Genomic DNA, 23,998 nt, shown 5'->3' with positions numbered 1-23,998 from the left:
GCCTCTTTCTGGTTGGATTTAAAGCCTGCTTCACATTAGAGAATTCATATCTGGTGCTGTAAATCCCGTCAAAAGCCCCTGGCTCTGGAAAGTATAGGCCCCGGGGGAAGGTGCTACTGTTGCTTTGTTAAATGGACATGTTGTCAAACTGCCTCATAAATATTTATGTTTATAACCATAAATTAGTGCTGATGTCAGCCTTGGCCAGAGACGTTTCTGTTTGTAGTGGGAAATGGTTACTGCTGAGATGGGCTAAGAATCAGCGACTGTTGAGCGCTTAGCTTTAAACAGGACCTCTCTATCACTCCTCCAAAATTCAGAGGATGTCACAGAAGAAGGAGTAGTAAGATTTGAAGAGCTGGAGGTTGGGGAGGAGCGCTGTGAAATGAAGTCTTTGGCTATGGTATGGCTGTTGAACTCACAAACTGACAGCAACTGTGGTTGTCAGCACAAGACTTGAACAAGATGGGGCCAGTCAAAAGTCCATCATGGATTGGGAAGGGGTTCACAATGCCCCTCCCTCTGTGGTGAGCAATTGGAAGGCCACTCCTCTCCGATCTGTTGTTGCCAGGGGAGGAATAATCATTTGATTCAGTATTGTAGGCTCTAGTAAGTTGTCCTTGCTCAAGTAAATAAGCCTCCACCCATGTTCATATAAGCAACTGAAATTGAACTCAGTAGGTCATAAAACAAGCAAGTAAGCAAGCAAACAAACAAAAGATGAAAGTAAGCAAAAGGGGAACCTGTTGAGAAACAGGGATTCAGCAGGATTTGGGGGGGAGAGAAAGCATAATGGGGCAAAATGACAGAAACACGTTAAATACATGCATGAAAGTATTAGGGTGCATGCATTAGTTCCTTTACTGTTGATGTGATAACAATCATTACCAAAAGTAATTTGTAGACAGAAGTCTTTATATTGCTTTAGAGTTTCAAAGAAATAAGAGTGTATCATTGTGAGGAAGCAGGGTAGGCAGTTGCAGGAGCAGAAAGGCTAGAGAGTAAATCTCATCTGCAAACATGAAATAGAAACCTGGCAATGAGATGAAGCTAACTCTTGAAGTCCAACTCCAGTGATTTCTTCTTCAACAAACTCCATGCTTTAAAAGTTTCCTGTCCTCCCCAAACAGTGCCACCAAATGGGAATCAAGTAGTCAAACACATGAGCCAATGGAAATGTCTCATTCAAGCCACTACAGTGTCAAATAATCATTATATATGTATAATATAATATATAATATATAACATATAAAATTATGCATGTAATATATAAATAACCATGGATTCATTGTGTGTGTATGTGTGTGTGTGTGTGTGTGTGTGTGTGTAAAACACTATAGAATCAAAGGAAGATAGAGAAAACAACAGAAATCTGGAACCTCAGAAGAAAAGATTAAAGAAAAGTGAGGAAACTCCTGACCAAGCGCTTGAGAGTAGCAGAAGCTATTCAACTGTCCCCATGATTGACTGGGCAGATTGTAGGGTTTTCAAAGGGGTTCCAACTATTGTAAGATTTTGTTTTGTTGTTTTGCTTTCTAATGCCCAACACCTACGCTCATTTCTCTAAACTCCCAGTGAGACCTGTTATAACTCCCCACCCCCTTTCCCCTGTAGGGTAGTTTTGCAGGGCCCAGACTATGGAAGACTGTACCTTTGACCACACCCTGACACACACACACACACACACACACACACACAGAGAGAGAGAGAGAGAGAGAGAGAGAGAGAGAGAGAGAGAGAGAGAGAGAGAGAGACTAGTTCTGGCATTCCAGGTGCTAAATATCTGGAAGGCATAGGACAGGTTAAGGAAAGACTGGGAGCACAATGGAAAGCTGCTTCCTGGTGGTCCTGCAGCTAAGAAGGCCACCTCCCTTCTCCTTCCCTGCTTAGTCAACCACATATAGTGGCCAAGTACTTCAAGTCACACACTTACCGTATAATTTATACATCTTATCCCATGTTCCACAAGAAACACCAGGTGGGGACTATCATTATGCCTTGAGATGGATAAGAAAGCAGAGCAAAGTCACACTAATTCTCTAGTTAAAGATCTCCCAGTGCAGGAGACCCAGGCTGGTAGAATCAGTGTGAGAAGAAGCCTGCCCAGATGTCAGAGGCAGTGTGACACCCTTGGCACCTTGAGGATGGGGGGTAGACAATGACCTATTTGTGTCTGAGGGCAGGAAAGTTGAGCCTTGGGTGGGATGGGCTTTAAGTTGGACCCAGATGAATACATATACTTTGTGTATCCAGGGAGCTGTGCAGGGAGAATGACTGCTGGCCAAGGTCATCATCCTCAGGAAGCTCATGGTGTGCTCATTTTCAGACTTTTGCCTGTTACTGGGTTATGGTGTCATTGGAAAAACAACTCCATTTAAAGCATGTTCAATGAGGAAATACTTAAAAGTGAAGAAGCAAAGCCATCTAGATTAAAGTAAAATCAAGTGAGACAGGCTTCATTTTACAGTGGCTTAACAGTATTGTGAGAGATGGAAAAGACCCCGAACAGCAATAAGACAAAAAGTTGGAAGGAACTGAAAAGGGACACAGAAAAAGAAACCTTTCTATTTGAGACTGACATTTAAATCATCACATTGTTGAATGCTGAATCAGCAAACAAGAGGGGGCTTGTTACAGAGGAACCTTGGAAAACATAGCTTTATAATTTATTTCATTTAAATATTTATACTCAAATGGCTATGGGTCTGATTACTGCACACAAACCTAGTCAAAGTCAATATTTCCTTTCGTCTTCTTTACAAAGTTTTTAAATCTATCCTCAAGGCATTGTTACTCATAAGTTCTTGACCTTGATGATTAAATATTAACCCTGCATCATATTTTTCTGCCTTATGGTAGACCTTTGGCCCAAGCAAATGCAATCAGTTTACAGGTAGATAAAGCAATTCAGAATGGTTTAAAAGCAATTGAAAAGGAATAGAAATGAATGAAAATTAATATATTGAAAAATGAAAATATTTCTAGTTCACACCCTCTCTCCCTCCCCCTCACACACACATGTCATATATATATGTGACACACACATACATATATATATATATGCACGCACATGTGTGTGCGTGTGTGTGTGCGTGTGTGTGTGTGTGTGTGTATGGTGATGGGGATCAAAATACTAGGCAAATACTCTACTAATTGTCCTATATCCCAGGGATGTTTTCTGGTCTAAGGGATATCTTTACAATTCTCCCTAGCCTGAGCTGTAGAATTCAGTAATTAATATATATGTGTCTGTGTGTGTGTGTGTGTATTTATATATACACACACATCTATGTTAGATATATTATACACACACGTATATAATGATATCTAGGTGTTTTGGGATGAGACAAAAGTAGAAAGAAACTTCCTTCTAGGAGATAGCTTTCTGTCAGAACAAAATAAGACTTAACACTATGGCTAAAAGTCATCTTCCATTCACCCCTTTCCATTCGCCAGCTTCCTTTACACCAGGACAAACTCAAATACATTTAATTTATAAATATTCAGTATGAAATAGAAGGGTCATAAAATGGCCTAAATAAAAAAATACACAGCATTTCTTTGCAGAAGATTATGAACATTTACTAGCTTTTATAAAATGATTGCCTGGCATCTTAGCTCATTCTTGGTTTGGAAGACTAAAAAGTCTGAAGAAGTCAACTGTTCATGTGAACATCGATGGAATTAGAAACTTTGAACTTTGGTTCCACAGCTTATGTCAGGGAGAACTATAGCGATGTCTCTTAGACAAGAAAACTTTCCTGGGATGTAGGCCAGTTGGTAGTTATTGCCTAGTGTCTTGATCCTCATCACCACATGGAACTAAGCATGTGATGTCTGTCTGTCCTCTCAAGTATTGAGGCTACAGACAAACATAGCTATGTTTTAAATGTGGATTCTGGGGATTCACATCCAAGTCCTCATTCTTGGCAAGTGCTCTTTCTCATGGAACCACCTCCCCAGCCCAGATTCCAACATTTTATTCCAGTCAAAGGGCCTCAGCCAGTATCAGTAGTCTCATATTTATGTCACCATTTACTAGCTCTCTGACTGGGAGGAAGTTATTTAAATTCTATGGGTCTCAATTTACTTGTCTATAAAATGTGATAATAACAGACCCATTTCATGGACTTGTTATGAACATGAATTGAGATAATACATATACAGAATTTAAGAGTATGTCTAATGTGTAGAAGTCAAACAATAAATGAGAGCCATTATAATTAGGGTGGTGTTTGTGGCAATGGTGATGATTTTAGTCTAGTTCACCCATCTCTTACCTTTGACCCTTGGTTTCTGTTGAATATGACAAAAGATCTCAAATATCAATTTGCCATCTCATCCTTTCAATTGGACTATTGCGTATCCTGAACCAGTAGATAGTCAATAGTTCTGAAACGCAAAGTTATGAGCCTAGATTTGAGATGGCGGTGTCAAATGTCTTGTGTGACATTGCTAGTGGTATCATCCTAGACAGATGGTCTCTGCAGCAGGTCATCCACTGTACTTTCTTGGGGTAACACCTCTCTGACCACTTCCAGTTATGTGAAGCTGGTTCACGAGCTTTTCAATTTGACTTTTGTGGTGTGGCTAAAACTATGTTAATGAATTACTTTTCTAGTTTGCTAGCTGGTGTCCACTTCTCTGGAGGAACCATCAATCTGGGCAAGTGCAGTGGTTATTATGGCTTCTTTTTTCTGGGGATAAGGTTTCATATGGCCCAGGCTAGCTTCGAGTTTGAGTCTGATCCTCTTGTGTCCACCTCCTGAGTTCTGGGATTAGAGGCATATAGCACTATTTTCTGGTGATGGAATCAGACCCCAGGACTTCCTGCATGGTAGGCGAGCACTCAGCTGTTTGAGTTTTATCCCTCGACTCTGTTAACAGTTTCTTGTAACTTGATTTCCATTAGACATGACTTCTTTACTTCTATCCAGATGCTCCTTAGGCTCGTGTTTCTATGATGTCTCTGCCAAACTTTTTTTCTCCCACCACCATCTTTCTGTTTCTCTCTGTCTTATTTCAAGAGAAGTTCTCCTTATGTAGCCTTGGCTGGCCTCAAACTTTCATCTCCCAAATGCTGGGTTGATCTCCTAAATAATTTAATTTTATCCTGTTTCTCCATTCCCTTCCTAGATTTATGCCCGCCCCCATCAGAATCTTCCCTTGATGGAGTTCAACCATGTCAAAATCTTCAGTTACTTTGACTTGACTATAAACAGTGTCTTTTAAGTTTTGTTAACTTCCTGAGTCTTATAAGTGTCCCACCTTCCTTCAGAATGGTATACTTCAATTGGAAAAAATATTTACATAAGTGGGTTTTTAAATGAATAATTTTGGAAGGTCTCTACAACTGATTGAAATATTTAGATCTGATACAGGTTACTCGTGGACATCAGGTTGGTACTACCCAAGCACACTGACCCAAGATTAGACCTTAGCATGAGAATCTGAGCACTACAATGCATGGCTCTAATCCCAGTGCTAGCAAGGTGGAGACACTAGGATCCTTGGGATGTGTTGGCCAGCTAGACTGAAGGAAGGAACTCCAGGTTCAGTGAGGGACTTTATAAAATCATAAGGTGGAAAAGTGATTAAAGAAAACATTCTGGCTTCTACATGTAGAAGCACACACATGCATACACACTTGCATATACACATACACAACACATACACACATAAGAACATGTACACACACACCACACACAAAAAAATCCACATTCCTTGCCTATTGTTTTAAGAATCTGACTCAGTAAGTCTGTGGTGGACCAAGGAAACCCATACCTTCCAGAACATAACCCTCTGAACTTCTGTCTCTGGTAAACACTGGCTGAGGCTATGGCATACAAAAGGAACAAATTAACTGAGGCTATCCCATACAAAAGGCACAAATGAACTGAGGCTATCCCATACAAAAGGCACAAATGAACTGAGGCTATCCCATACAAAAGGAACAAATGAACTGAGGCTATCCCATACAAAAGGCACAAATGAACTGAGGCTATCCCATACAAAAGGAACAAAATGGACTGCTTTGCTTTGTTCTAATGACCAAACTTTCCCATGCTCACTTAAATTTTATTTTTCTACTTTATTCACAGTTTGCCCATTGGTTCCCTTAAGAACATTCTAAATAAATTTGTTATGTGCATATATGTTTTATCCACCTAGAATCATGTCTATACAGGACATATAAACAATGACTTAGCGTGTGAAAATTTTTATGTACTCAATCACTCTCCACAGTAAAGCGCCTATCAGGTGATATTCTGTGGGAGGACCATTACTTTCTTTTTCATCTTTTGACACCTCCTCATCAATTCTCAGTCAGCATCCTCCATTCAAAGGAACATTGCATTCTTGGAGTCTGATAGCACTGCATACAAAATGACAGGCAATCAAGCCGGTTTACTTCATATTCTTTGATTCTCACCTGTTGATCCTTGTTCCCATTTGGGAGGTAATTGGGAAGGGCAGGGAGGTCCGTTCTGCTGACTAGCCTCTTCAATGGAGCCAACCAATGGAGCTTTGCTCAAGCTGCTTCTTTTTAAACAACTTTCTGTCAAGTAGAGATCAAACTGCAGCTGTCAAGTGCAGATGAGTTGGGGAGGGAAGTGGAGCTCCTACATTGTCATAGTTTAAATATTGCATGCTGGTAGAACAGCTGCCTGTCTATCTTAAGCCAGAACACCTGGTTGCACATGCACAGAGTTCAGTAACCCTTCCTGCACGCTTGAAAATGGCCCAGTGCTCTGTACCACATCCTGAACTCTCGAGACACAACTGACAGTGCAAGGCCAGCCCTGTCTGCAGAAGAAGACCCTAGCCACCTGCCTACCCACACTCGGCCTCTCCTTTTCCTCTTCTTATTCCCTAATCTAGAAGAGAGGCGCTCTGACTACTTGTATGGTCTGCGTCCTCAGATTATCCTAAATAAGTCTGTCTGTGCTAATAGCTGGCTTCTGTTCCTTGACTCACACATATGGTATCCTAATTCATAGATCTGTTCATAAACATTTGCAATCTAGAACCAGCATGCAAGTCTAGAAACATACATTTCTCTTTTAGGAAGTAAATATGTAGTGACTGATACAGCTACAGAAGGCATTTCACACTTAGCCAACAGACAGAAACGGGTGGAACGAAATCAAGTCAAGAAATACAGCCAAGTCGCATGTTTCGGGATGATGGAATGTGGGGGTCTCGTTCTTTGTTTCCCTTTCTCACTGTAGTCTCCCTTGTGTTCAGAGCTGCTTGTCATGTAGCTCTCCAAATGGTATGCTGCTCTACTGACTTTTTAACTTATCGTCAACATACGTGTTTATTCTGTTAATGCTATAGGAAAGAGAAGTGTGTGCATTGTGTGTAATGTGTGTGTGATGTGTGTGTAAGGTCACTATTGGGGACAGAAGATTATTGCAAAGCACAGGAAATGAATCAGTGTTATGCTGGTTGATGTTTAACAATTGACACTGAGGAAAATTAGAGTCAATTAGAGACAAGTCCCTTATTCAGAATGTTTTGATTTGGGTGTTGTAAATTCTCAAGTGTCTTTCTGCTTCTATGTTTATCTAATGTCTCAAAACACTTATTGGGACAAGACTGCACTGAAGGCTGCTCTTCTTCTGACTTCTTCTAACTGCTTCACATCTCTGAAGTGACCTCATGAGCTTCTTCCACTGAAAGTGACTCAAACAGCGTCACTGTTCTTCCCCACTACGCTGGGTTATTGACTCCCTTCTCTATAAGACATGGGGCTTGTGCTATAGCTCCCCAGTCCCCACTCCCCACTCCCCACTGCGTGTCAGTCTTTTCCTCATCTGCTTCTTCATTACCCTCTGACAAGACTAGAGCAGCTCCAGAGTCATAGAGAGGAGACACTAAGTGTCTGTTGAGAGAAGTTGTTCCTACATTGACCAATTTCCCCTTCAGCCCATTTTGCCCTCTTCCCTGTTATATATCTTTCCAGCTTACCCTCTTTCTAGAGTTTTCCATTCCTCATGCAATCTAGTTTCAAACTAGATGTCAGCCTCCATTAAAGGACATACTCTCATCTTTCGTAATCTCAGAAACATTTATAGCAAGGAAGACAACATTGATTTGTCTCCCTTTCTGTGTGTTTGTATGTGTGTGTGTGTGTGTGTGTGTGTGTGTGTGTACATGTGTGTATACATATGTGCCTTAGGCCAGAAATTGATGCTAGGTAGTTTTCTTCCACATATCCCAGTCTACCTTGAACTCCCGAAACACTGAAATTCTATGCCTGAATATGCATGTGACCACATATTCCTTTTATCTTATTTTATACATAGACTCCTTTTCTGTTTGCCAATAGTGTCTTCATCTTCATGCACAGTTTTTCTTTTCTGCTCATTCTGCTTTCTTTACATTTTCTAGCAGCATTTTGGATACAATAGGTAATTATTCATCAGTTCTAGACATGTGGAATAGCACTGTCTGATGACTTGCAACATACTGAGCCCATTCCAACCTGAATCTGGCTCTGAGAGTGGAATCTGGGCGTTCCCAACCTCAGCATTTTTTTAGATTCATGTTCCCTGACCTATGCCATTGCAGGAGGGTTGTCTGCTACCAATTGATTGCAGAAGCATCATAGCATAATGATAATTGGAGGCCAGTCACTAATTGAGGCTATTTCATAGAGGGTGGATGCTTTAATGAGTGTAGTTTCTTTTGTTTAATGGTAATCACTCTTAATTCATTTGCACAAAAGAAACCATAGTTAACACAACTGTAAAGTGGAGAAGTGTGCTCTTAATGGAACTTCTTCTAAAAATATTCTCAGATTATTCCTTTTTCCATTGCATATTTATTCTATACACTATATTGTGCATATCTATTATGTATAGTATTATTATTTCTATAACTATAAGGACCTCATTTACCTTATTAATGATAATAGAAATAGAACTGTATAAAGATATTTCTTTCTAATGAAAGTCTTGCTATTATATGACACAATTAAGAATATTAAAGATTTTAAGTGTCATCTTCAATTGAAATTCACCGAGAGTGCATAATTTAGAAATATGAGTGTCTTAGCCTATCAAGTATTTCAACATCAAATTCTAAAAATGCTTAACTTAGAAGAGTTAATTTAGAACATTGTGAACATAAAATACCTCTAGCTCAAGAAATAGTACACAAAAATTATGTATCAAGTTGGTCCTTCTAATGAGTAAATGTTAGGAATGACTTAAATGCTAGTTAAATCGGTTGCGATGCATGTGCATGAAGGAAATCATGCTTCACTTAAGCAGTTTGAATTAAGTGTGGGTGCTAAGTGGAGGGGACCCTAATTGCCCTTGGATGGGTGCTGACGTTTCTTTTCTTAGGCCTGACAACAGTTTTGATAATAATTTGGAGTGATCATTTTTATTTTATGTATAATTAATTAGTAATCTCTGTAAGAACCCTTAAGAAGTCATTCCTAGTAATTTTCACAAATAATTTACTTCTAAATTTAATAACTTTTTACACAGACAGTTTCCAAGTTCAATGGAATTGAAAGGCCTTTCTCTGTAGGTAGTGAGAATATATTTTCATGTTCAAAAGCGGCATTTAATAATGTGATGCTTAATACAAAAGACGAACAACTGACAGTAAATTTATAATTATAAATAGATTTTAAATACTCAACTTCGAAGGTCACCAGAGAAAATTCTTGCTTTTTGTTTGTTTGTTTCTGTAGTATACTGAGATCAAAAGACTCGGGATGCTGGTTTCGATAGCTCAGATTTCTGTTTTCCTTTGTTTATATGTTTCCCCCATAAGATTGCAGCCCGTTTTTCTCCACTTCAGAATTTGGCTCCTCCCACTCATGTCTAGCTTTATCAGTACAGTATTCCTACAGGTCTAGTCTTAGAATAAATGAGCTCACCTGGGAGATACCTTAGAGTTGTTTAAAATAATAACTGTTTGAAGGTCTTGAATTTTTGTCTTAAGTAGTTCTTCCTTTAAATTGATCCCTTGTAAACAATTTCTCTGAAATGTGTTGCCCTATCTCCTTAGAACATACTGTTTAGGGCATCTAGATGCCTTCTTGATGTACCTTAAGGTAATAATTAAAAAAATACATGCACCATGTGAGGCTTTACATGACAGTAAGTTTGTGGTAAATGAGAGATTATGCAATATTTGCATAATAAATTAGACTCTGAATTATGATCTTATGATCTGCTACTTACCTTGTTTTTTAAGTGCTAAAATCTTTAATACTTTGTCCTTTTTTTATCCTTTAAACTTTTATGCGGTCTCCAAAAAGTGAATGTATTTTTCGATTCATGAGATTTCCAGTTCTTTTCTCCTTAAATGGTACTCCTTCTTAGCAGAGCACAAAGCCGGTTATGTGAACCTTTCAGTATTTGTCCAGTGTGTACATCTGTTTGCACAATTGTAGGTAGCCTCAACAAACAAGGAGATGACATGACAGGTAGTACTTTGGTGGTGGGCAGACACTGTCTACTTTTTCACTTGTCTTTTTGGGACAAAGTCTCCTTTATCCCAGGCTGTCCTTTAACTTTCTAAACAGCCAGAGATAACCATGAATATCTGACCCCCTCCTCCACCTCCTGAGTGCTGAGATTACAGGCATGCACCACCACTCCTGGCTTATGTGGTGCTGGGGAATGAACCCATGGCCTAAGCTGTATGTGCAGTCCACTTTACACATATGTTCAGGAACACAGAGATATGGTTTACTTCCCCAAAGTTCTGTCATTTGCTCAAAGGAGCCCTTGTTGGTCTATTGGAAATACAAACATAAATGCCTGCCATGGCTCTTGATTTATAGCAATCGCCCAGAAAATGTGAACTTAGTTTCATCCTCATACCTAACACCGAATACCTGGCAATATTTTGTCATTCTCCCCAGCTTCTGTCACTACTGTCAAAAACAACTGAGACTGAATAACCTGAATTAAAACAGAAGAAAAGACACTCAAGTCCCCACTGCAAGAGTCGTTGGTGTTTACCAAACTTGAATGCTGTGACATCATTACACCAGCACTCTCCGTCAGCTTCCGTATTACTTGTAATGCACAATTAGGGAGAATGGAATGATTTCATGTGATTAGTGGGGTAGACTTTAGTTGTCCTGCAGGGGAAGGGGCTAACAATACAAGAATAAAGTTTCCAGTGTAACAAAAAGAAAGCAATAAGAAAACTATGTTCTTGTTACTTTATTATTATTATTATTTTGTTTTTATGAGGTTGATCTACTTTGGGATATTCCTTGAGATGTCTAGAGGACTGACTCCTTGGAGACAGAAAATAACAGGGGATAAACACACTGTACTGGGGGCATCAGCTGGAATGTCATCTCTCCGGCCGAGCTGTAGTGCTTCATGCACAGGCTATACCTGAATGCTTTGATGGGGAGATAACTCCAGATGGAAGCGATTTCACAAGCATACGTCCTCTGATTTGCCAATGCACCCAACAAGGCATCCTTTTTTTTTTTTTGCATGGGGTTTATGCACAATTTCTGTTTGCACCCGGGGGGCAAGGCAGGTTAATAAGGCCAAGAAGGAGCGGAGGCTGTGGGAGGACATAATAACTGGGAGGACTTCACAGCCTCTACCTGGGGGGAAAGGGAGGAGGGCTGAGGATGGAGGGTGTTGTCTTCTGCTTCTGACTATGTGTTAAGTGGCAGGAGAAATTTTGAAAGCTGCTGTGAGGAGGAGCCAGTGGCTGGGCATGGGGTGTTTTGTGCCTCACTCTCCCCACTTGTAGGAAACCTCTCTACAGTCAAAGGTAGTTGGACTGGAAGGAGGGAGAGCGGCCAAGGAAGAAGGCCATTCCATCGCTCCTCCTCCTGTTACTTATCTCTTGTCTCCTGACTCTCTTCCAAAGCCACCTCAGCTGTGCCAACGTGGCCGCAGAGCATCTTGACAAGTAGCAGCCTTTGCTTGGCCTCCCTGTGCTCTCCCGGTCACCCTAGTAGCTGTTCACCATCCCCGGTCATTGGGACCTCTTCTGATGGCTGTGGCCTCCGCTGCCCCAGGGAGCACCTTCTCTAAGCAGCTCCTTTTCTCTCTCCTGGTGAGTAACCTCCAAAGGATTAGGGAAGTAGGCATGCTCTCACCTGCTTCCTCCTGCCAGCTGGGTCTTGAAAGTGAGTCTTGGCAGGAAGGAAAGGCAAGGAGGATAGAGAGAGGGGAAAAAACCTGATGTGAGAACAATTTGGAGAAGAGTCAAAGTGCTTGTGACCTCGGATGGGAAGGGATAAGCTTTCTCTCCCAGCTCCAGTACCTGCGTCCTAATGTCTTTCAAGGGAATCCCTCATTCAGGTTTCTGTGTCCCCCCGCCCCCAAGGAGTGGTGAAATACCTTTTTGGAATTTGGTCCAAACGTTTCTGAGATTTGTTTTAGATACTAGGCATATATAAAGCTCATGCATTTAACATGTTATTCTACTGAGCAGCAAAAAGAGAAGAGAATTCTGGGTGCAGTATGAATTACTCAAGATGTTCAAGATGTTCTTAGTTCACTAAGGAAGCCTTAAAAGATGGGTAGAACATTTCATGTGAGGTTGTAGTTCAACTCAGCAAGAGGAATGTGTCAGTCACTGGAATTGCCTTGAAGCTGCCTTCCACTTGGGTTGTAGTCACTTTGAGCTGTTTATAAGATGCTGCTATGTTTGCCTTTGATGGGGAAAGTTTCTTTAACCTCCATCTAGAAATTCTGCACTGTGATTCCTGATTTTTTTTTGTTGTTGTTGTTGAGTTTTTATTTTACCAAAAATACTTTAGTTGTAAATTATGTTTTCAGAATTTGGGGGTTTTCATGAATGAGCACATACATTTTCTTTATATGAATAATTCCCAGTGCAGGCTTGATGATCTACTTCTCATGCTATGACTATCTGGAGAAGAGCACAGAGACCATCAAAGTTAGCACTGCTTAAGTAAAATATGGTTAAACCCAGTTCCTTTTCGCTTTTTGTTCTGGTCCCTGCCCAGCCCCTTATCCCTTGGCTCATCCTTTGCCCTTTCACCCTTGACTCTTATATTGACTGGGAAGATCACAGCTCCTTTCAAGCCATTTAGTCCCCAATTTCAGTTGGAGGCAGAGGGACAACTGTTTTCTGGAAACTTCCATTGTTTCTGTCTAGGGAAGATGCATTTATGAGGAGAGGTTCTTAAGTGAGGGAGGATCTAAGATGAGGATAGGTTTGGAAATGGAGATTTATCCTATAAAATGTATGTACACGGATATTTTCATATATAAATGTATATGTTTGTGCATCTCTTTCCAATTATGATGTGCTTTTCTCACATTGTACCTGTAGACAATTGCCTACCTAGACTTTATCCCCAGCAAGACTGGAGGCATGGTCTAGTGTAATTCTTGGCATTAGAGATGATTATTTCTAAAAAGCCAAATGAATAAGAAGGTCTCTTGTTTTCATATGTGGTTATTTAAATTGCAGCTGTATGCAAGTGTGACCTATACAATGGCAGCTTGCCACATATATGCCTACCAGAGTTGTAAAACAGAGTCACAACCTGTTTTAAGCTGCTATGATACACCTAGTAGACTTGAGTTAAGGAAGAAGGACACAGAATTCTTAATATGAACATTAACCGTTTTGTTCATCCTTATGCAAATAACGAGTCCTGGAACTTTAGAACTTGGTCTTTGAGAAAAACTGATCACAGATTGATCTGTGTGATACTGGAAAACCTAACTGTGGTCTTTTTTTATGAGCATGGAATTATTTTAGTAAGGAGAAATGTGGATAAATATAAAGTGCCACAAAAGAAATAAAAATGTTTTGTAGAATTCTCCAAGCTCATGACTTTTACTCATTTTTTTTTAAAAAATAATTTGTGTGCCTTGGAATTCCTATAACAGTAGCTGTGCCTTGAATATAATTAAAACTCAGAGAGTTCTGTTAATTTAAAACAGGTAGCTAGGTGATTTGAAAGCAAATTTTGAAGGTTTTTTTTCTTTTCTAAGACAGTCTGAGCAATGATTTAATGACAGCGGGTTGATTCTAAGTATTATTTTTATGAGCCTCAAAAACGCTTCAATGATTTCTCACTTCCTCAACAGTAACCTCAAAGAGCAAAAATAACAATAAAAAGCGGTTGGAGAGTTAGAGTTCTAGAATTCAGTCCTTTTCCAAGCTGAAGACCTGTGCAGTTTATGGAGGCAATGCTCTATAAATCTGATGGTGCACAATCCATTCTGCTGCAGTTATATAATAGTATTGTAGTCCTATTTGGTTAATTTCTTCATTGATACTAAATGACCCTGGGATTTCTACAGACTGTACTAATCACTTCAAAGTGAATCTTAAAAAAGTAGAGGATTAAAAGGTTTATTTGTTTCTAAAATTACTAATAATTTTATTGACCAGACAAAATTGTAATGTAAAAAATATGTGATCCATCATGATACTTGAATTTGTTCTTTTTTTCTTCTTCTAAGGTTCTGGTGTTATTTTGCGATGCCTGTCAAAAAATTTCTCTTCAAGTTCCTGCTCATCTTAAGGCTGAAACACTTGTAGGCAAAGGTGAGACTCTGTTGTCATGGGAACTGGACAGCTGTAACTCACTGTGATTACTTGTTGGCTGCCCTTAGAAGCTGTGGCACGAAAGTTATGTAACTGCTGCTCAGCGTTGAAACTTGCCATACACCGGAAAGCAGCTCTCTTTTTATTCACGGTAGTTGAGAGTAGCTAAACTATCAAATTTGGTTTTGTATCCTTCTTGCTAGAAAAATTAACAAACATCACAGAATGAAGAAAACTCTTGGTTTGAACACAGGCAAGCATCGAAACCAGAAGCTTATCTCAAATCACGTCAGCTCTTCAGGCGCCAGAACCCCTGTGTCAGGTTTCTTGGCTGATGAAATATGAACCAAATCTCAAAGTTGAAATGCTCCATATGAAATCTGCACCTGTGATCGGGAGCAATGAATACATATTTATTGAGAATTTATACGGTCTCTTTCACAGACTAACTGGTGAAAGTCAAGCAAGATTTTAGAGCATTTTGCTATCTCAGCCATCAATATGCATTAAGCACTGAGCTTATCAAACTCAGAAAGATTTTATGTGAAGAGTATTTGCATTATTAATGAGAAATATTACACAAGAACTTACTAGGTTTCTCACCTGTTGCAACATAACTTTTATCTTTTTGCCAAATAAATTTTAGCTTAATCTAAAAATTTACTGACACCATATTATGATAAATGCAATTTAAAGCTATGTAAGTCTATAATGTACTATAGAACAGAAATTTATATATATTTAAATTATGTGTATAATATATGCAAATTACATATGCATTAATTATACATAATTTTGTTTCATAAACATTGTATACATACATATATAAATTTCTGTTTCATAGTGTATTATATGTATATAGTGAATTGTATATATTTATATATGTACATACATGTTTACGTATGCTATCTATAAAGATATAAATACATATATTAACTTTCTACATCCAGATAGCTCTTGAATATGATGGAGTCACTACATCCTCTTAAACCCACTAGAAGTTGAAAGTAAGGGAAAATGCATTCAGCACACCTAGTCTACCAAGCATTGTATCTTAGCAACAGGGCCCACTGTACAGTTGCAAACATGGTCCCTTACTATCCTCTCATCTGAGGATCACTAGGAGCAGTTTATAACTCTGGCCAGCTTCAGGATGGAGGGTTTTTGCCACAAATTCCTAGCTTGAGAAAAGGATCAGTATTAGAGTCCCAAGCTCAAAGTCAGCCGCTCCCACGCGTATGTCATTTTCACACTGTCATGAAGTTGGACTGTTCACAAACCTGTGGACACTAGGGAAAGTAGAAGCAACCGAATCCAATAAAGTTGTAGAATAGTTTGTTTCTTAAAGTAATTCATGATGAAAGTACAGGGATGTAGCTCAGTTGGTAGAGGCTTCACTTTTCTGGATGAGGTCCTGGGTTGGATCCTCAGCATTGCCAAAAAGGAAAGAAGGAAAACAGAGGGGGCAAAACCCCATTAGTCTAGTTTTTACAGCCCCCACGTTTCAGAAGGGCAGGTGTTCAGTGCCACGCCCTCTTTCTGCTCCTCCTGTGTTACTGACGGTTGTCATTCCTGTAAGACTTGTTCCCCTCCAGTTGAGCCTGACATCGCTGTGAAATGTCTCCCTTCAGTGAATCTGGACGAGTGCCTCAAATCAGCCAGCCTGATCCTGTCCAGTGACCCAGCCTTCAGAGTTCTAGACGACGGCACAATCTTTACAACACATGACCTGCTCTTGTCCACTGAACAGAGGAGGTTCTCCATCTTCCTATCAGACAGTCAGAGGCAGGAGCAAAAGGAAATAGAAATTGAACTGTCAGCAAGAGAAAAAAAGGTAAAGCCAGTAAGGGCCGGAGGTCCTTACAGGGCCCCCATTGCGTCTGCAAGGCTAATGTCATCCTTGATTGATTCCTTTGTTTTTTGCACTCAACATTCTCACAACTGAGGGCTGGACTGTTAAAGGGAGTGGCATATACACTATTTACACAGTTAGTATTGCTGAAGAAGACCATGGCCCTTGAGCAAAGTCGGAATATCAAAGGATTCAGATACATTTTGAGGTGTGGTGGGAAGAACAGCTAACACGAAGAACAAGAACAAGGCTGGGGAGTGTCTCAGAGAACAATGAAGCCTGCCACGCAGTGCCACCCTTCCCTGTGGCTTCCTTTCAATGGGGCTTATGCCACTCATCAAGGGGACCTGCTTGCATAGTAGAAAACTCTATAAGGCCCCTGTCTTTAGAGTGGCTATGTGGCCCGGTCAGTAGGGGGTATGTGTGTCTTTTTTTTTTTTTTTTTTTGGTTTTTCGAGACAGGGTTTCCCTGTAGTTTCTAGAGCCTGTCCTGGAACTAGCTCTTGTAGACCAGGCTGGCCTCGAACTCAGAGATCCGCCTGCCTCTGCCTCCCGAGTGCTGGGATTAAAGGCGTGCGCCACCACCGCCCGGCTGGGTATGTGTGTCTTAAATCCAGTCTTGTATTTAAGAGTAATGAGTCCTAGGCATGAGAAGATTGCCACCCTTCACATCTTCCTTTGAGTAAACTCAGTATAATGACTTAGACTCTTAAAACTACGGATTAATTTTATAAGCAGATTTCTGAACTAAACCTCTTTTGATTGCAAAGACCATTCTTCATTGAATTTAATATAAGCTTTGTACTTATAAAACATTATTCTTTTTATCCAAATTGCATAAAAGCTGCTTGAATGGATGCTGTTCACGTTTTTGTGGTGGTACACAAATATTTGTAGACAGGGTTTCCGTGGATTTCACCTGTACCATTCTGCATGAAATGAAGCCGGTTCTTAAGTATTTGCTAATAGGTCATCAATGCAGGGGCCAGGAGAAGTCAATAACTTCACAAAGATGTTTATATCACTTACCAACCAAATTCTGATTACTGACTGGTTACATCAGGAAATAGATAGAACTAGGGAAAAGGATGTAGTATGAGGTCAGTGTGTGTGTGTGTGTTTGTGTGTGTGTGTGTTTATTGAAAAAACATAATATAAATTCTTTAGAGATTGCCCATGATATTGTCATGTGTCACCCTTACTTATTTTTTCTGTCTTGCAGTACATGGAAAACCACAGTTTTAGCAATGCTAAGTAATGCTGTATTTCATTGCTCATCAAATGTAGGTATTTAGGAAGAGACATACCGAAGACCCAGTGCACAAACGCAGTAAGAGGAGATGGGCTCCAATTCCGTGTTCGCTGATGGAGAACTCATTAGGTCCATTCCCACAACACGTTCAACAGGTCTGTCCCATGTTTTTTTTTTTTTTAAATTTCATATGTGTTAAATATTTTATTCATTTATATTTATTTATTTATTTATTTTACACCCCAACTGCAGGTTCCCCTCTCTCCTCTCCTCCAAGCCTTCCCATCCCTGACCTCTTTTCTGTTTCCCTCCATCCACTCCTCCATTTCTGTTGTAGAAAGGGAAGGCCTCACACGGATGCCTATTAAACGTGGCATATCAAGTTGCAGTCAGACTAAGCACCTCCCCTCGTATTAAGGCTGGGCAAAGCAACTCAGTATGAGCAATAGGGTCCTAAAAGTCAGCGAAAGAGTCCGACAGCCCCTGTTCCTACTGTTAGGTGTAGCACGAGAAGACGATACTAAACAACTAAAGCGCAACTTTAATACCTGGGGATGTGACTCAGTGGTAGTATGTTTCCAAGTATGCACAGGGTCCTAAGTTCTATCCCCACCTCCCAATAAAGTACATAAATAAATAATGTATGAAATATTGAATGAAGGATTTAAGTTATTAGCAGTACAGGCGTCATCTATTCATCACAATGAGGAACATATAGTGATTCCAAAGAGTTTCTTCATTTCTTATACTAGTTTTTAAAGTGTGTGTGTTTAACGCTTTACTTATTTATTTGGGGGAGGGAGCATCAATGCACCATAGAAACACAGGTGTATGGGTCAGGAGATGGCTAGAAATGGTTGGCTCTCTCCTTCCACTATGTAGGTGCCAAGATTTAAACTCAGGTGGTCAGGTTTGGCGGCAAGCACCTACACTCTTGAGCCATCTCTCCAACCTTAGATGCTAGATTTCTAAGCACTCATTTGCAGAGAGTAAGACTACCAATTTTATATAACTCAACTTTGGCTTAAATGAGCACGTATCCCCTAAAACTTGGCTACTTTTTGGTTTAGTAACTGGGCTGACTCGTTGTCACACAGTGATATAAAAGCATAGGGCAGCTTTGGAACAATCTGAAGTCTGCTGAAACAATTGTGCATGAAGTTGTATCACCTGTGATTGTACAGTTTTCAACGCTAAATAATTTGAAATCACAAGGAAAGACAGGACAAAAGAGGCACACTGCTCTCCAGGCCTCAGAACGGCGTGGAAAGGAAAACATTAGGGACCAAACAAGGGACAGAGTCTGTGGCTTCAAACATGGAAGGATGAAGATAAGATTTTGAAAAAAAAAAGGAAGATGTTGGCTGAAGGAGCAAAGGAAAGAGAGCAAGTGATTGAAAGTAAACTCACACAAGAGTCTAGATTAAGATATTAATCAAGATCTATTTGTTCTGCGGGGTGGTGGTGGTGCACATCTTTAATCCCAGCACTCAGAGCTCCAAAGCTACGGAGAGAAACCCTGTCTCGAAAAACAAAAAACAAAAACAAAAAAAACCAACCCCAAAACATATATTTGTTCCTCTCCAAATAATCTCTTCCTATTATAGATTCAATCTGACGCTGCCCAGAATTATACCATCTTTTACTCCATCAGTGGACCAGGGGTGGACAAAGAGCCTTTCAATTTGTTTTACATAGAGAAAGACACTGGGGACATCTATTGCACCAGGAGCATTGACCGTGAGCAGTATGATCAATTTTTGGTAAGATTGCTGAAATATTTATTTAAGAGTAGGTGTTTATTATTCATGTATTAATATTTTAAACCTTTTTTACAAATATTAAGTTCTAATAATTTGTTAAATATGTAGAATATTATTAGTATTCAATGTAAACTTTAAGTTCCCTTGGCACTAGGCTGAAAGACAGACAGTATGTATAACAAAGTGGGGCAATGGGTAGAGGAGAGAAGGATGTGTAAAAATACCATGACAAAATTTTCAAGCACAGATGTTCGTCTGTATACTCTGGAGAAGTGACAAAGATTTTCTTTGGGCTCAAAGTTCTCTATAATAAAATACTTCAATTATTGTCACCCATGTTTTATGCCATAAAACACATGACATCTAAAAAACAAGATAAGCAAAACAACTGATCTTGGGCTGATGCCCAGAAAGTCTGACCTAGGTGTTCTGAACTGGACGCCATAACCCAAGCGGTTCTGAGTGCGTATATAAGTTGGTTGGGTCCACCATTTCAGGTCTTGCTAAGCATGGTGCTACTTCCTCCTTCACCATTCTTCAGAAATTTAACCCTTGAATAGCATTTTGTCTTCCTAGGCATCTAGAACTTATTTACCAATCTGTCTTATTCTTCTACTTAAAGACAAATGTACACATCTGCTTAGCATTCTAATCTTTAAGGGGTGTACAAGAGAGATCCCCATTGGCTTAGGAGGATGATGTTGAGGGACATTAGTTAAGTTCTTACAATTCCCAACTTAGTTATCAACTAAGGGAGGTTGATAACCATATTCTTTGCTGGTGGCATTTAACCAAGAGAAGTGTCTAGGAAGGAAGTTCAGTGAAGAATCCTTAGTGGTCTTCTGAGAGAGCTCAGCAGGAGTTGGTGACCCCAGAAAGCCACCTATGAAAGAAGTTAACTACTATGAGAAGGAGGGGTGGAGGATTCCCAAGAAGGTGCATTTGCAATAGAATGGCCTATTTGAAGCCAGGCTTATTAGACAGGGGAGGCCAAGACAGGAGGATTTTGAATTCAAGGCCAGCCTGAGGTATCTAGTGAGGCCTATCACAATAGCAAGGGAAGAATGAAATGAAAAGTGCGGGGAGGGTAGAGGAGAGGAGAGGGAAGAGGGATGGGAAGATAAACAACTACAACCAGCTCTAATCTGAGTGGCGCTCCACAATGGGAATGTGAAATACAAAGACAGAAGGCTAAATCAAGGGCAGACAAAAAGGAGGCTGGTGTTTGTTCTGGAATATTCATCAAAGAACTCATTAGGTAGTTCGAGTTTTAAAACAACACAATTTCCACTGTAGATATTTCACCACAGAGCGCAAAGGGTGGGCTGTTGTGACAATTTCTTATCATTTTATGCCTCTTCAGTTCTCTAGATTAAACATGTTTTACTTCTAATAATCTAAAGTGCTTTCTGAAGAATGTTTATTGAAGCTATAGCAGAGAGAAGCCAACCACCACTGTAACTTCTTCATTTTGAACTGCCGGAGGGTTGGGCGTGGGAAGCAAGCATTTGGCATAGGAGGCCAGCAAGAGCTCTGTGGCAGAGCAGTCTCAAGCCCAGCATGCTTTTCATTTTCATCTCTGCTTTTCTTGATCCTGGCGATTGACCCCAGAGTCCTCCCTATGTAAGCTAAATGTGTATCCCACACTCAGTCCCACCGGAACTGCTTTTACCTTTCAATCCACACACAAGTGAAGCTTGCTAGAGATGGCACAACCCATTGTTGCCTTGACAGCACCTTCCCAGAAGCAGAGCGTTTACTCAGAAGGCACTCTGCTGGAGACTTAAGAAGCCATTTGCTGTGCTGTTGAGGGATCTACTTCACTTAACACTCTGCCAGACTTTTGATAAGGGCTGCTTTTTAACCTTCTGTTATTCCTTGTTTCTTACTATATATATTGCTGGGGGGATTGTTAAAATAAGATTCTTTGGTATTTTAAAAGTTTTTATTATTGCTTGACATTTTCATTCGTTTACACAACGAATTTATATCATTGTCTGCTTTCATTCCCAGTTTCCTCACAGCCCCTCCCCCAGCCTCCTCAGTCATGCCCTCCCTTTCTGCGAATCATCATTCTGTGTGCCCAGAGCTCCTTTCTTGCTGTGCACTTTGCCACTTTTACACTTGGAGTCTATATTCAGTGTTAGGCTTTTGAGCAATTTCCCCTTGAGAGCTACCCTGTTTTTCTGATGTTTAGATCTAAATTGGCATTAAGAAACACCACTTGCACAATATGTTTTTTTTTAAAAAAACTGGAATTTACTAAGTGAAGTATCACAAGAAGATATAAACACAAGGCAAACTATAAACTCACTAGAAGCAGAAAGGAATAGAAAATATTCTTCTCAAAGGAAAAGTTTTAATTAATATGCTCTAAAATTATATATCAATATTTTAAAACATCAGTTTAATTATTTTTAGCTTACTATAAAAGACTATATAAATATATTTGTTCCTTTCTTGTTTATATTTAAAAATTATACGGTATAATTAAAAATTATACTCTCCCTAACTCCTCTCAGTTCCTCCCTACCTCCCTACTCATCCAATTTAATCTCTCTCTAAAAAACAAAACAACACAAATAAAAAATAAAGACACAAGCAAACAAACAAACAAACTAAACAAAAAATCCCAGCAAGACAAAGGTTTCAAAATGGTGAGGAAAAAACCCCTCACACAAAAAACATGGCCTTTGTTTTGTGTTGGTTAACTGCTCTTGGGTTGGAGTCTTCCCTGGAGTGTGGTTTATACAGCCAATGATGGTCCATTGAAAAACACGTAGTTTCTCTTTCTTGCAGGTATTAACTGCAAACACCTTGTTCATTAGAGGTAACATTTGTGTTCACTTCCCCTTCTCAGGCTGGAATTTCTTGGTTTGACCCTGTGCAGTCTTATGTCTATCATTGTTCTTTGTATCTTGGTGAGACATAACCTTCAGAAGTCTATCTTCTTAATTTTAGGCTGCTAATAGCTATCCTACCTACCACACAGGTGTTCTAACATTGGATGACACAGCATTGACAATATCACATGCAAACATGAAATATACATACTCTAGAATTTTGTTCTGGGAGCTTTGATGCAATTTCCTGATCATCCACTTTTATTTAAATTATACAAATGTGAGATTTTAATAATAAATGGCTGTATTTAAAATAATTTCATTTAGCTAATGACTAAGAATGACAGTCTTGGGACTAACTCAATATTTACTCTCAACTGTGTTCATGTTCTGTCTTCTGCCCCATGCTGTGTTGTTTAATCTTGGCTTCTGAAGATTTTCCGGGCAGGTCATTCCATTATTACAGTTTAGTGGGGTTTTTTGTTTGTTTGTTTGATTATTTAATCATTAAATTTACTTAATCTTATATGGATTCATGACATAGAACATTTTGACAGATCACTTTCTATGTACTTTTTCTTATAAAAAGCAAGATTTCTTTACCCATTCAAAATTATTTCACAAATCATTCCTCTCTATTTGGTGGAGATTTGCACCTTTGAAATAATCTACAAAACCCTGGCCTCTTTTTCCCTTTTCAACCAGAAGCATCCTGTGGAGTGATGCTGATCCTGTTCCCAGACATGAGTTCTGTCCTTTGTCTTTCCGTGTGTTGTTATGGCCCCTGTGGGCCTGTTCAGTTTTGTCATTGCTTGTCCTGCGTTCTCACTCAGTCTACACTAGTTATTCTCACTGTCAGGCCAGACTTCAATTCCAAATCCTGGGTGGAGCTCTTTGAAAGTTCTCCAAGATGACAGACATTTCAACAAAGGAAAGCATGAAAGCGCTGAAGGAAAAATATTTCTCCAGAAAAATTAAAAAGGGGAAGGCTATAAAAATAACAGATCCATGGCACTGAAACCATTATAGCATGTGACACAAGGTCACAGAGTCCAAAGTCCCTTATATGCAGCCCAGTATCGATGGATAAGATATTATTATTTAAAGCTACATGTAGGAAACATGATCTCCATTGGAAGGGTGAACAGGAGGAAGTCACCGGAGCATTGGGAGATGTCTTAATGCTGTAGTAATGAGGTAGAAGAATTAATACAGGAGGCTCAAGCATAAGGAGTAATTGTCTTTATAAGAGGGAAAATGATTGAATAGAATAAAAAGTTTTTTTTTTTGTTTTTTTCGAGACAGAGTTTCTCTGTGGCTTTGGAGCCTGTCCTGGAACTAGCTCTGTAGACCAGGCTGGTCTCGAACTCACAGAGATCCGTCTGCCTCTGCCTCCCGAGTGCTGGGGTTAAAGGCGTGCACCACCATCGCCCGGCAATAAAAAGTTTTTTATTTTTAAAAATTTGTTCAATATAAGGCACAGTGTTGCTGTGTTAGGTATTGTGGGGAAATGCCAGTGACTCTCCAGCTTCACATCTGAGGACATTTGTCATCTAATAGATAATTTTAGGTTTTAATCTAGTCTTAAATTTTAAAACCAGCCTTTCATGAAAAGAAAATCCATGTAACCTAGTGGGAGAGGAGAGGAATCGGTGGAAGGCTGAATAGTGTCTTATTTGAATGTTCTAAATATGGTGGTGAGGGTACAGTGTGATGATGGTGCTGTGGTTATGATGATGTTGAGATG

The 23,998-nt window shown here is 39.6% G+C and overlaps 1 protein-coding gene across 1 annotated transcript in view; it reads left to right on the top strand.

The window, feature by feature from the left end:
* Positions 1-12,000: 12,000 nt before the first annotated feature.
* Positions 12,001-23,998, top strand: part of Dsc1 (desmocollin 1) — a 32,028-nt gene continuing 20,030 nt past the window's right edge. The window contains exons 1-5 of the mRNA XM_038330884.1: positions 12,001-12,063; positions 14,457-14,541; positions 16,173-16,375; positions 17,681-17,800; positions 19,253-19,408. Of these exons, the coding sequence (XP_038186812.1) occupies positions 12,001-12,063; positions 14,457-14,541; positions 16,173-16,375; positions 17,681-17,800; positions 19,253-19,408 (627 nt within the window). The remainder of the gene's footprint in view (positions 12,064-14,456; positions 14,542-16,172; positions 16,376-17,680; positions 17,801-19,252; positions 19,409-23,998) is intronic.

The sequence above is a fragment of the Arvicola amphibius genome, chromosome 5, assembly GCF_903992535.2.
Source record: "Arvicola amphibius chromosome 5, mArvAmp1.2, whole genome shotgun sequence".
NCBI lineage: Eukaryota > Metazoa > Chordata > Mammalia > Rodentia > Cricetidae > Arvicola > Arvicola amphibius.
This window is presented reverse-complemented; position numbering and strand designations above follow the sequence as displayed.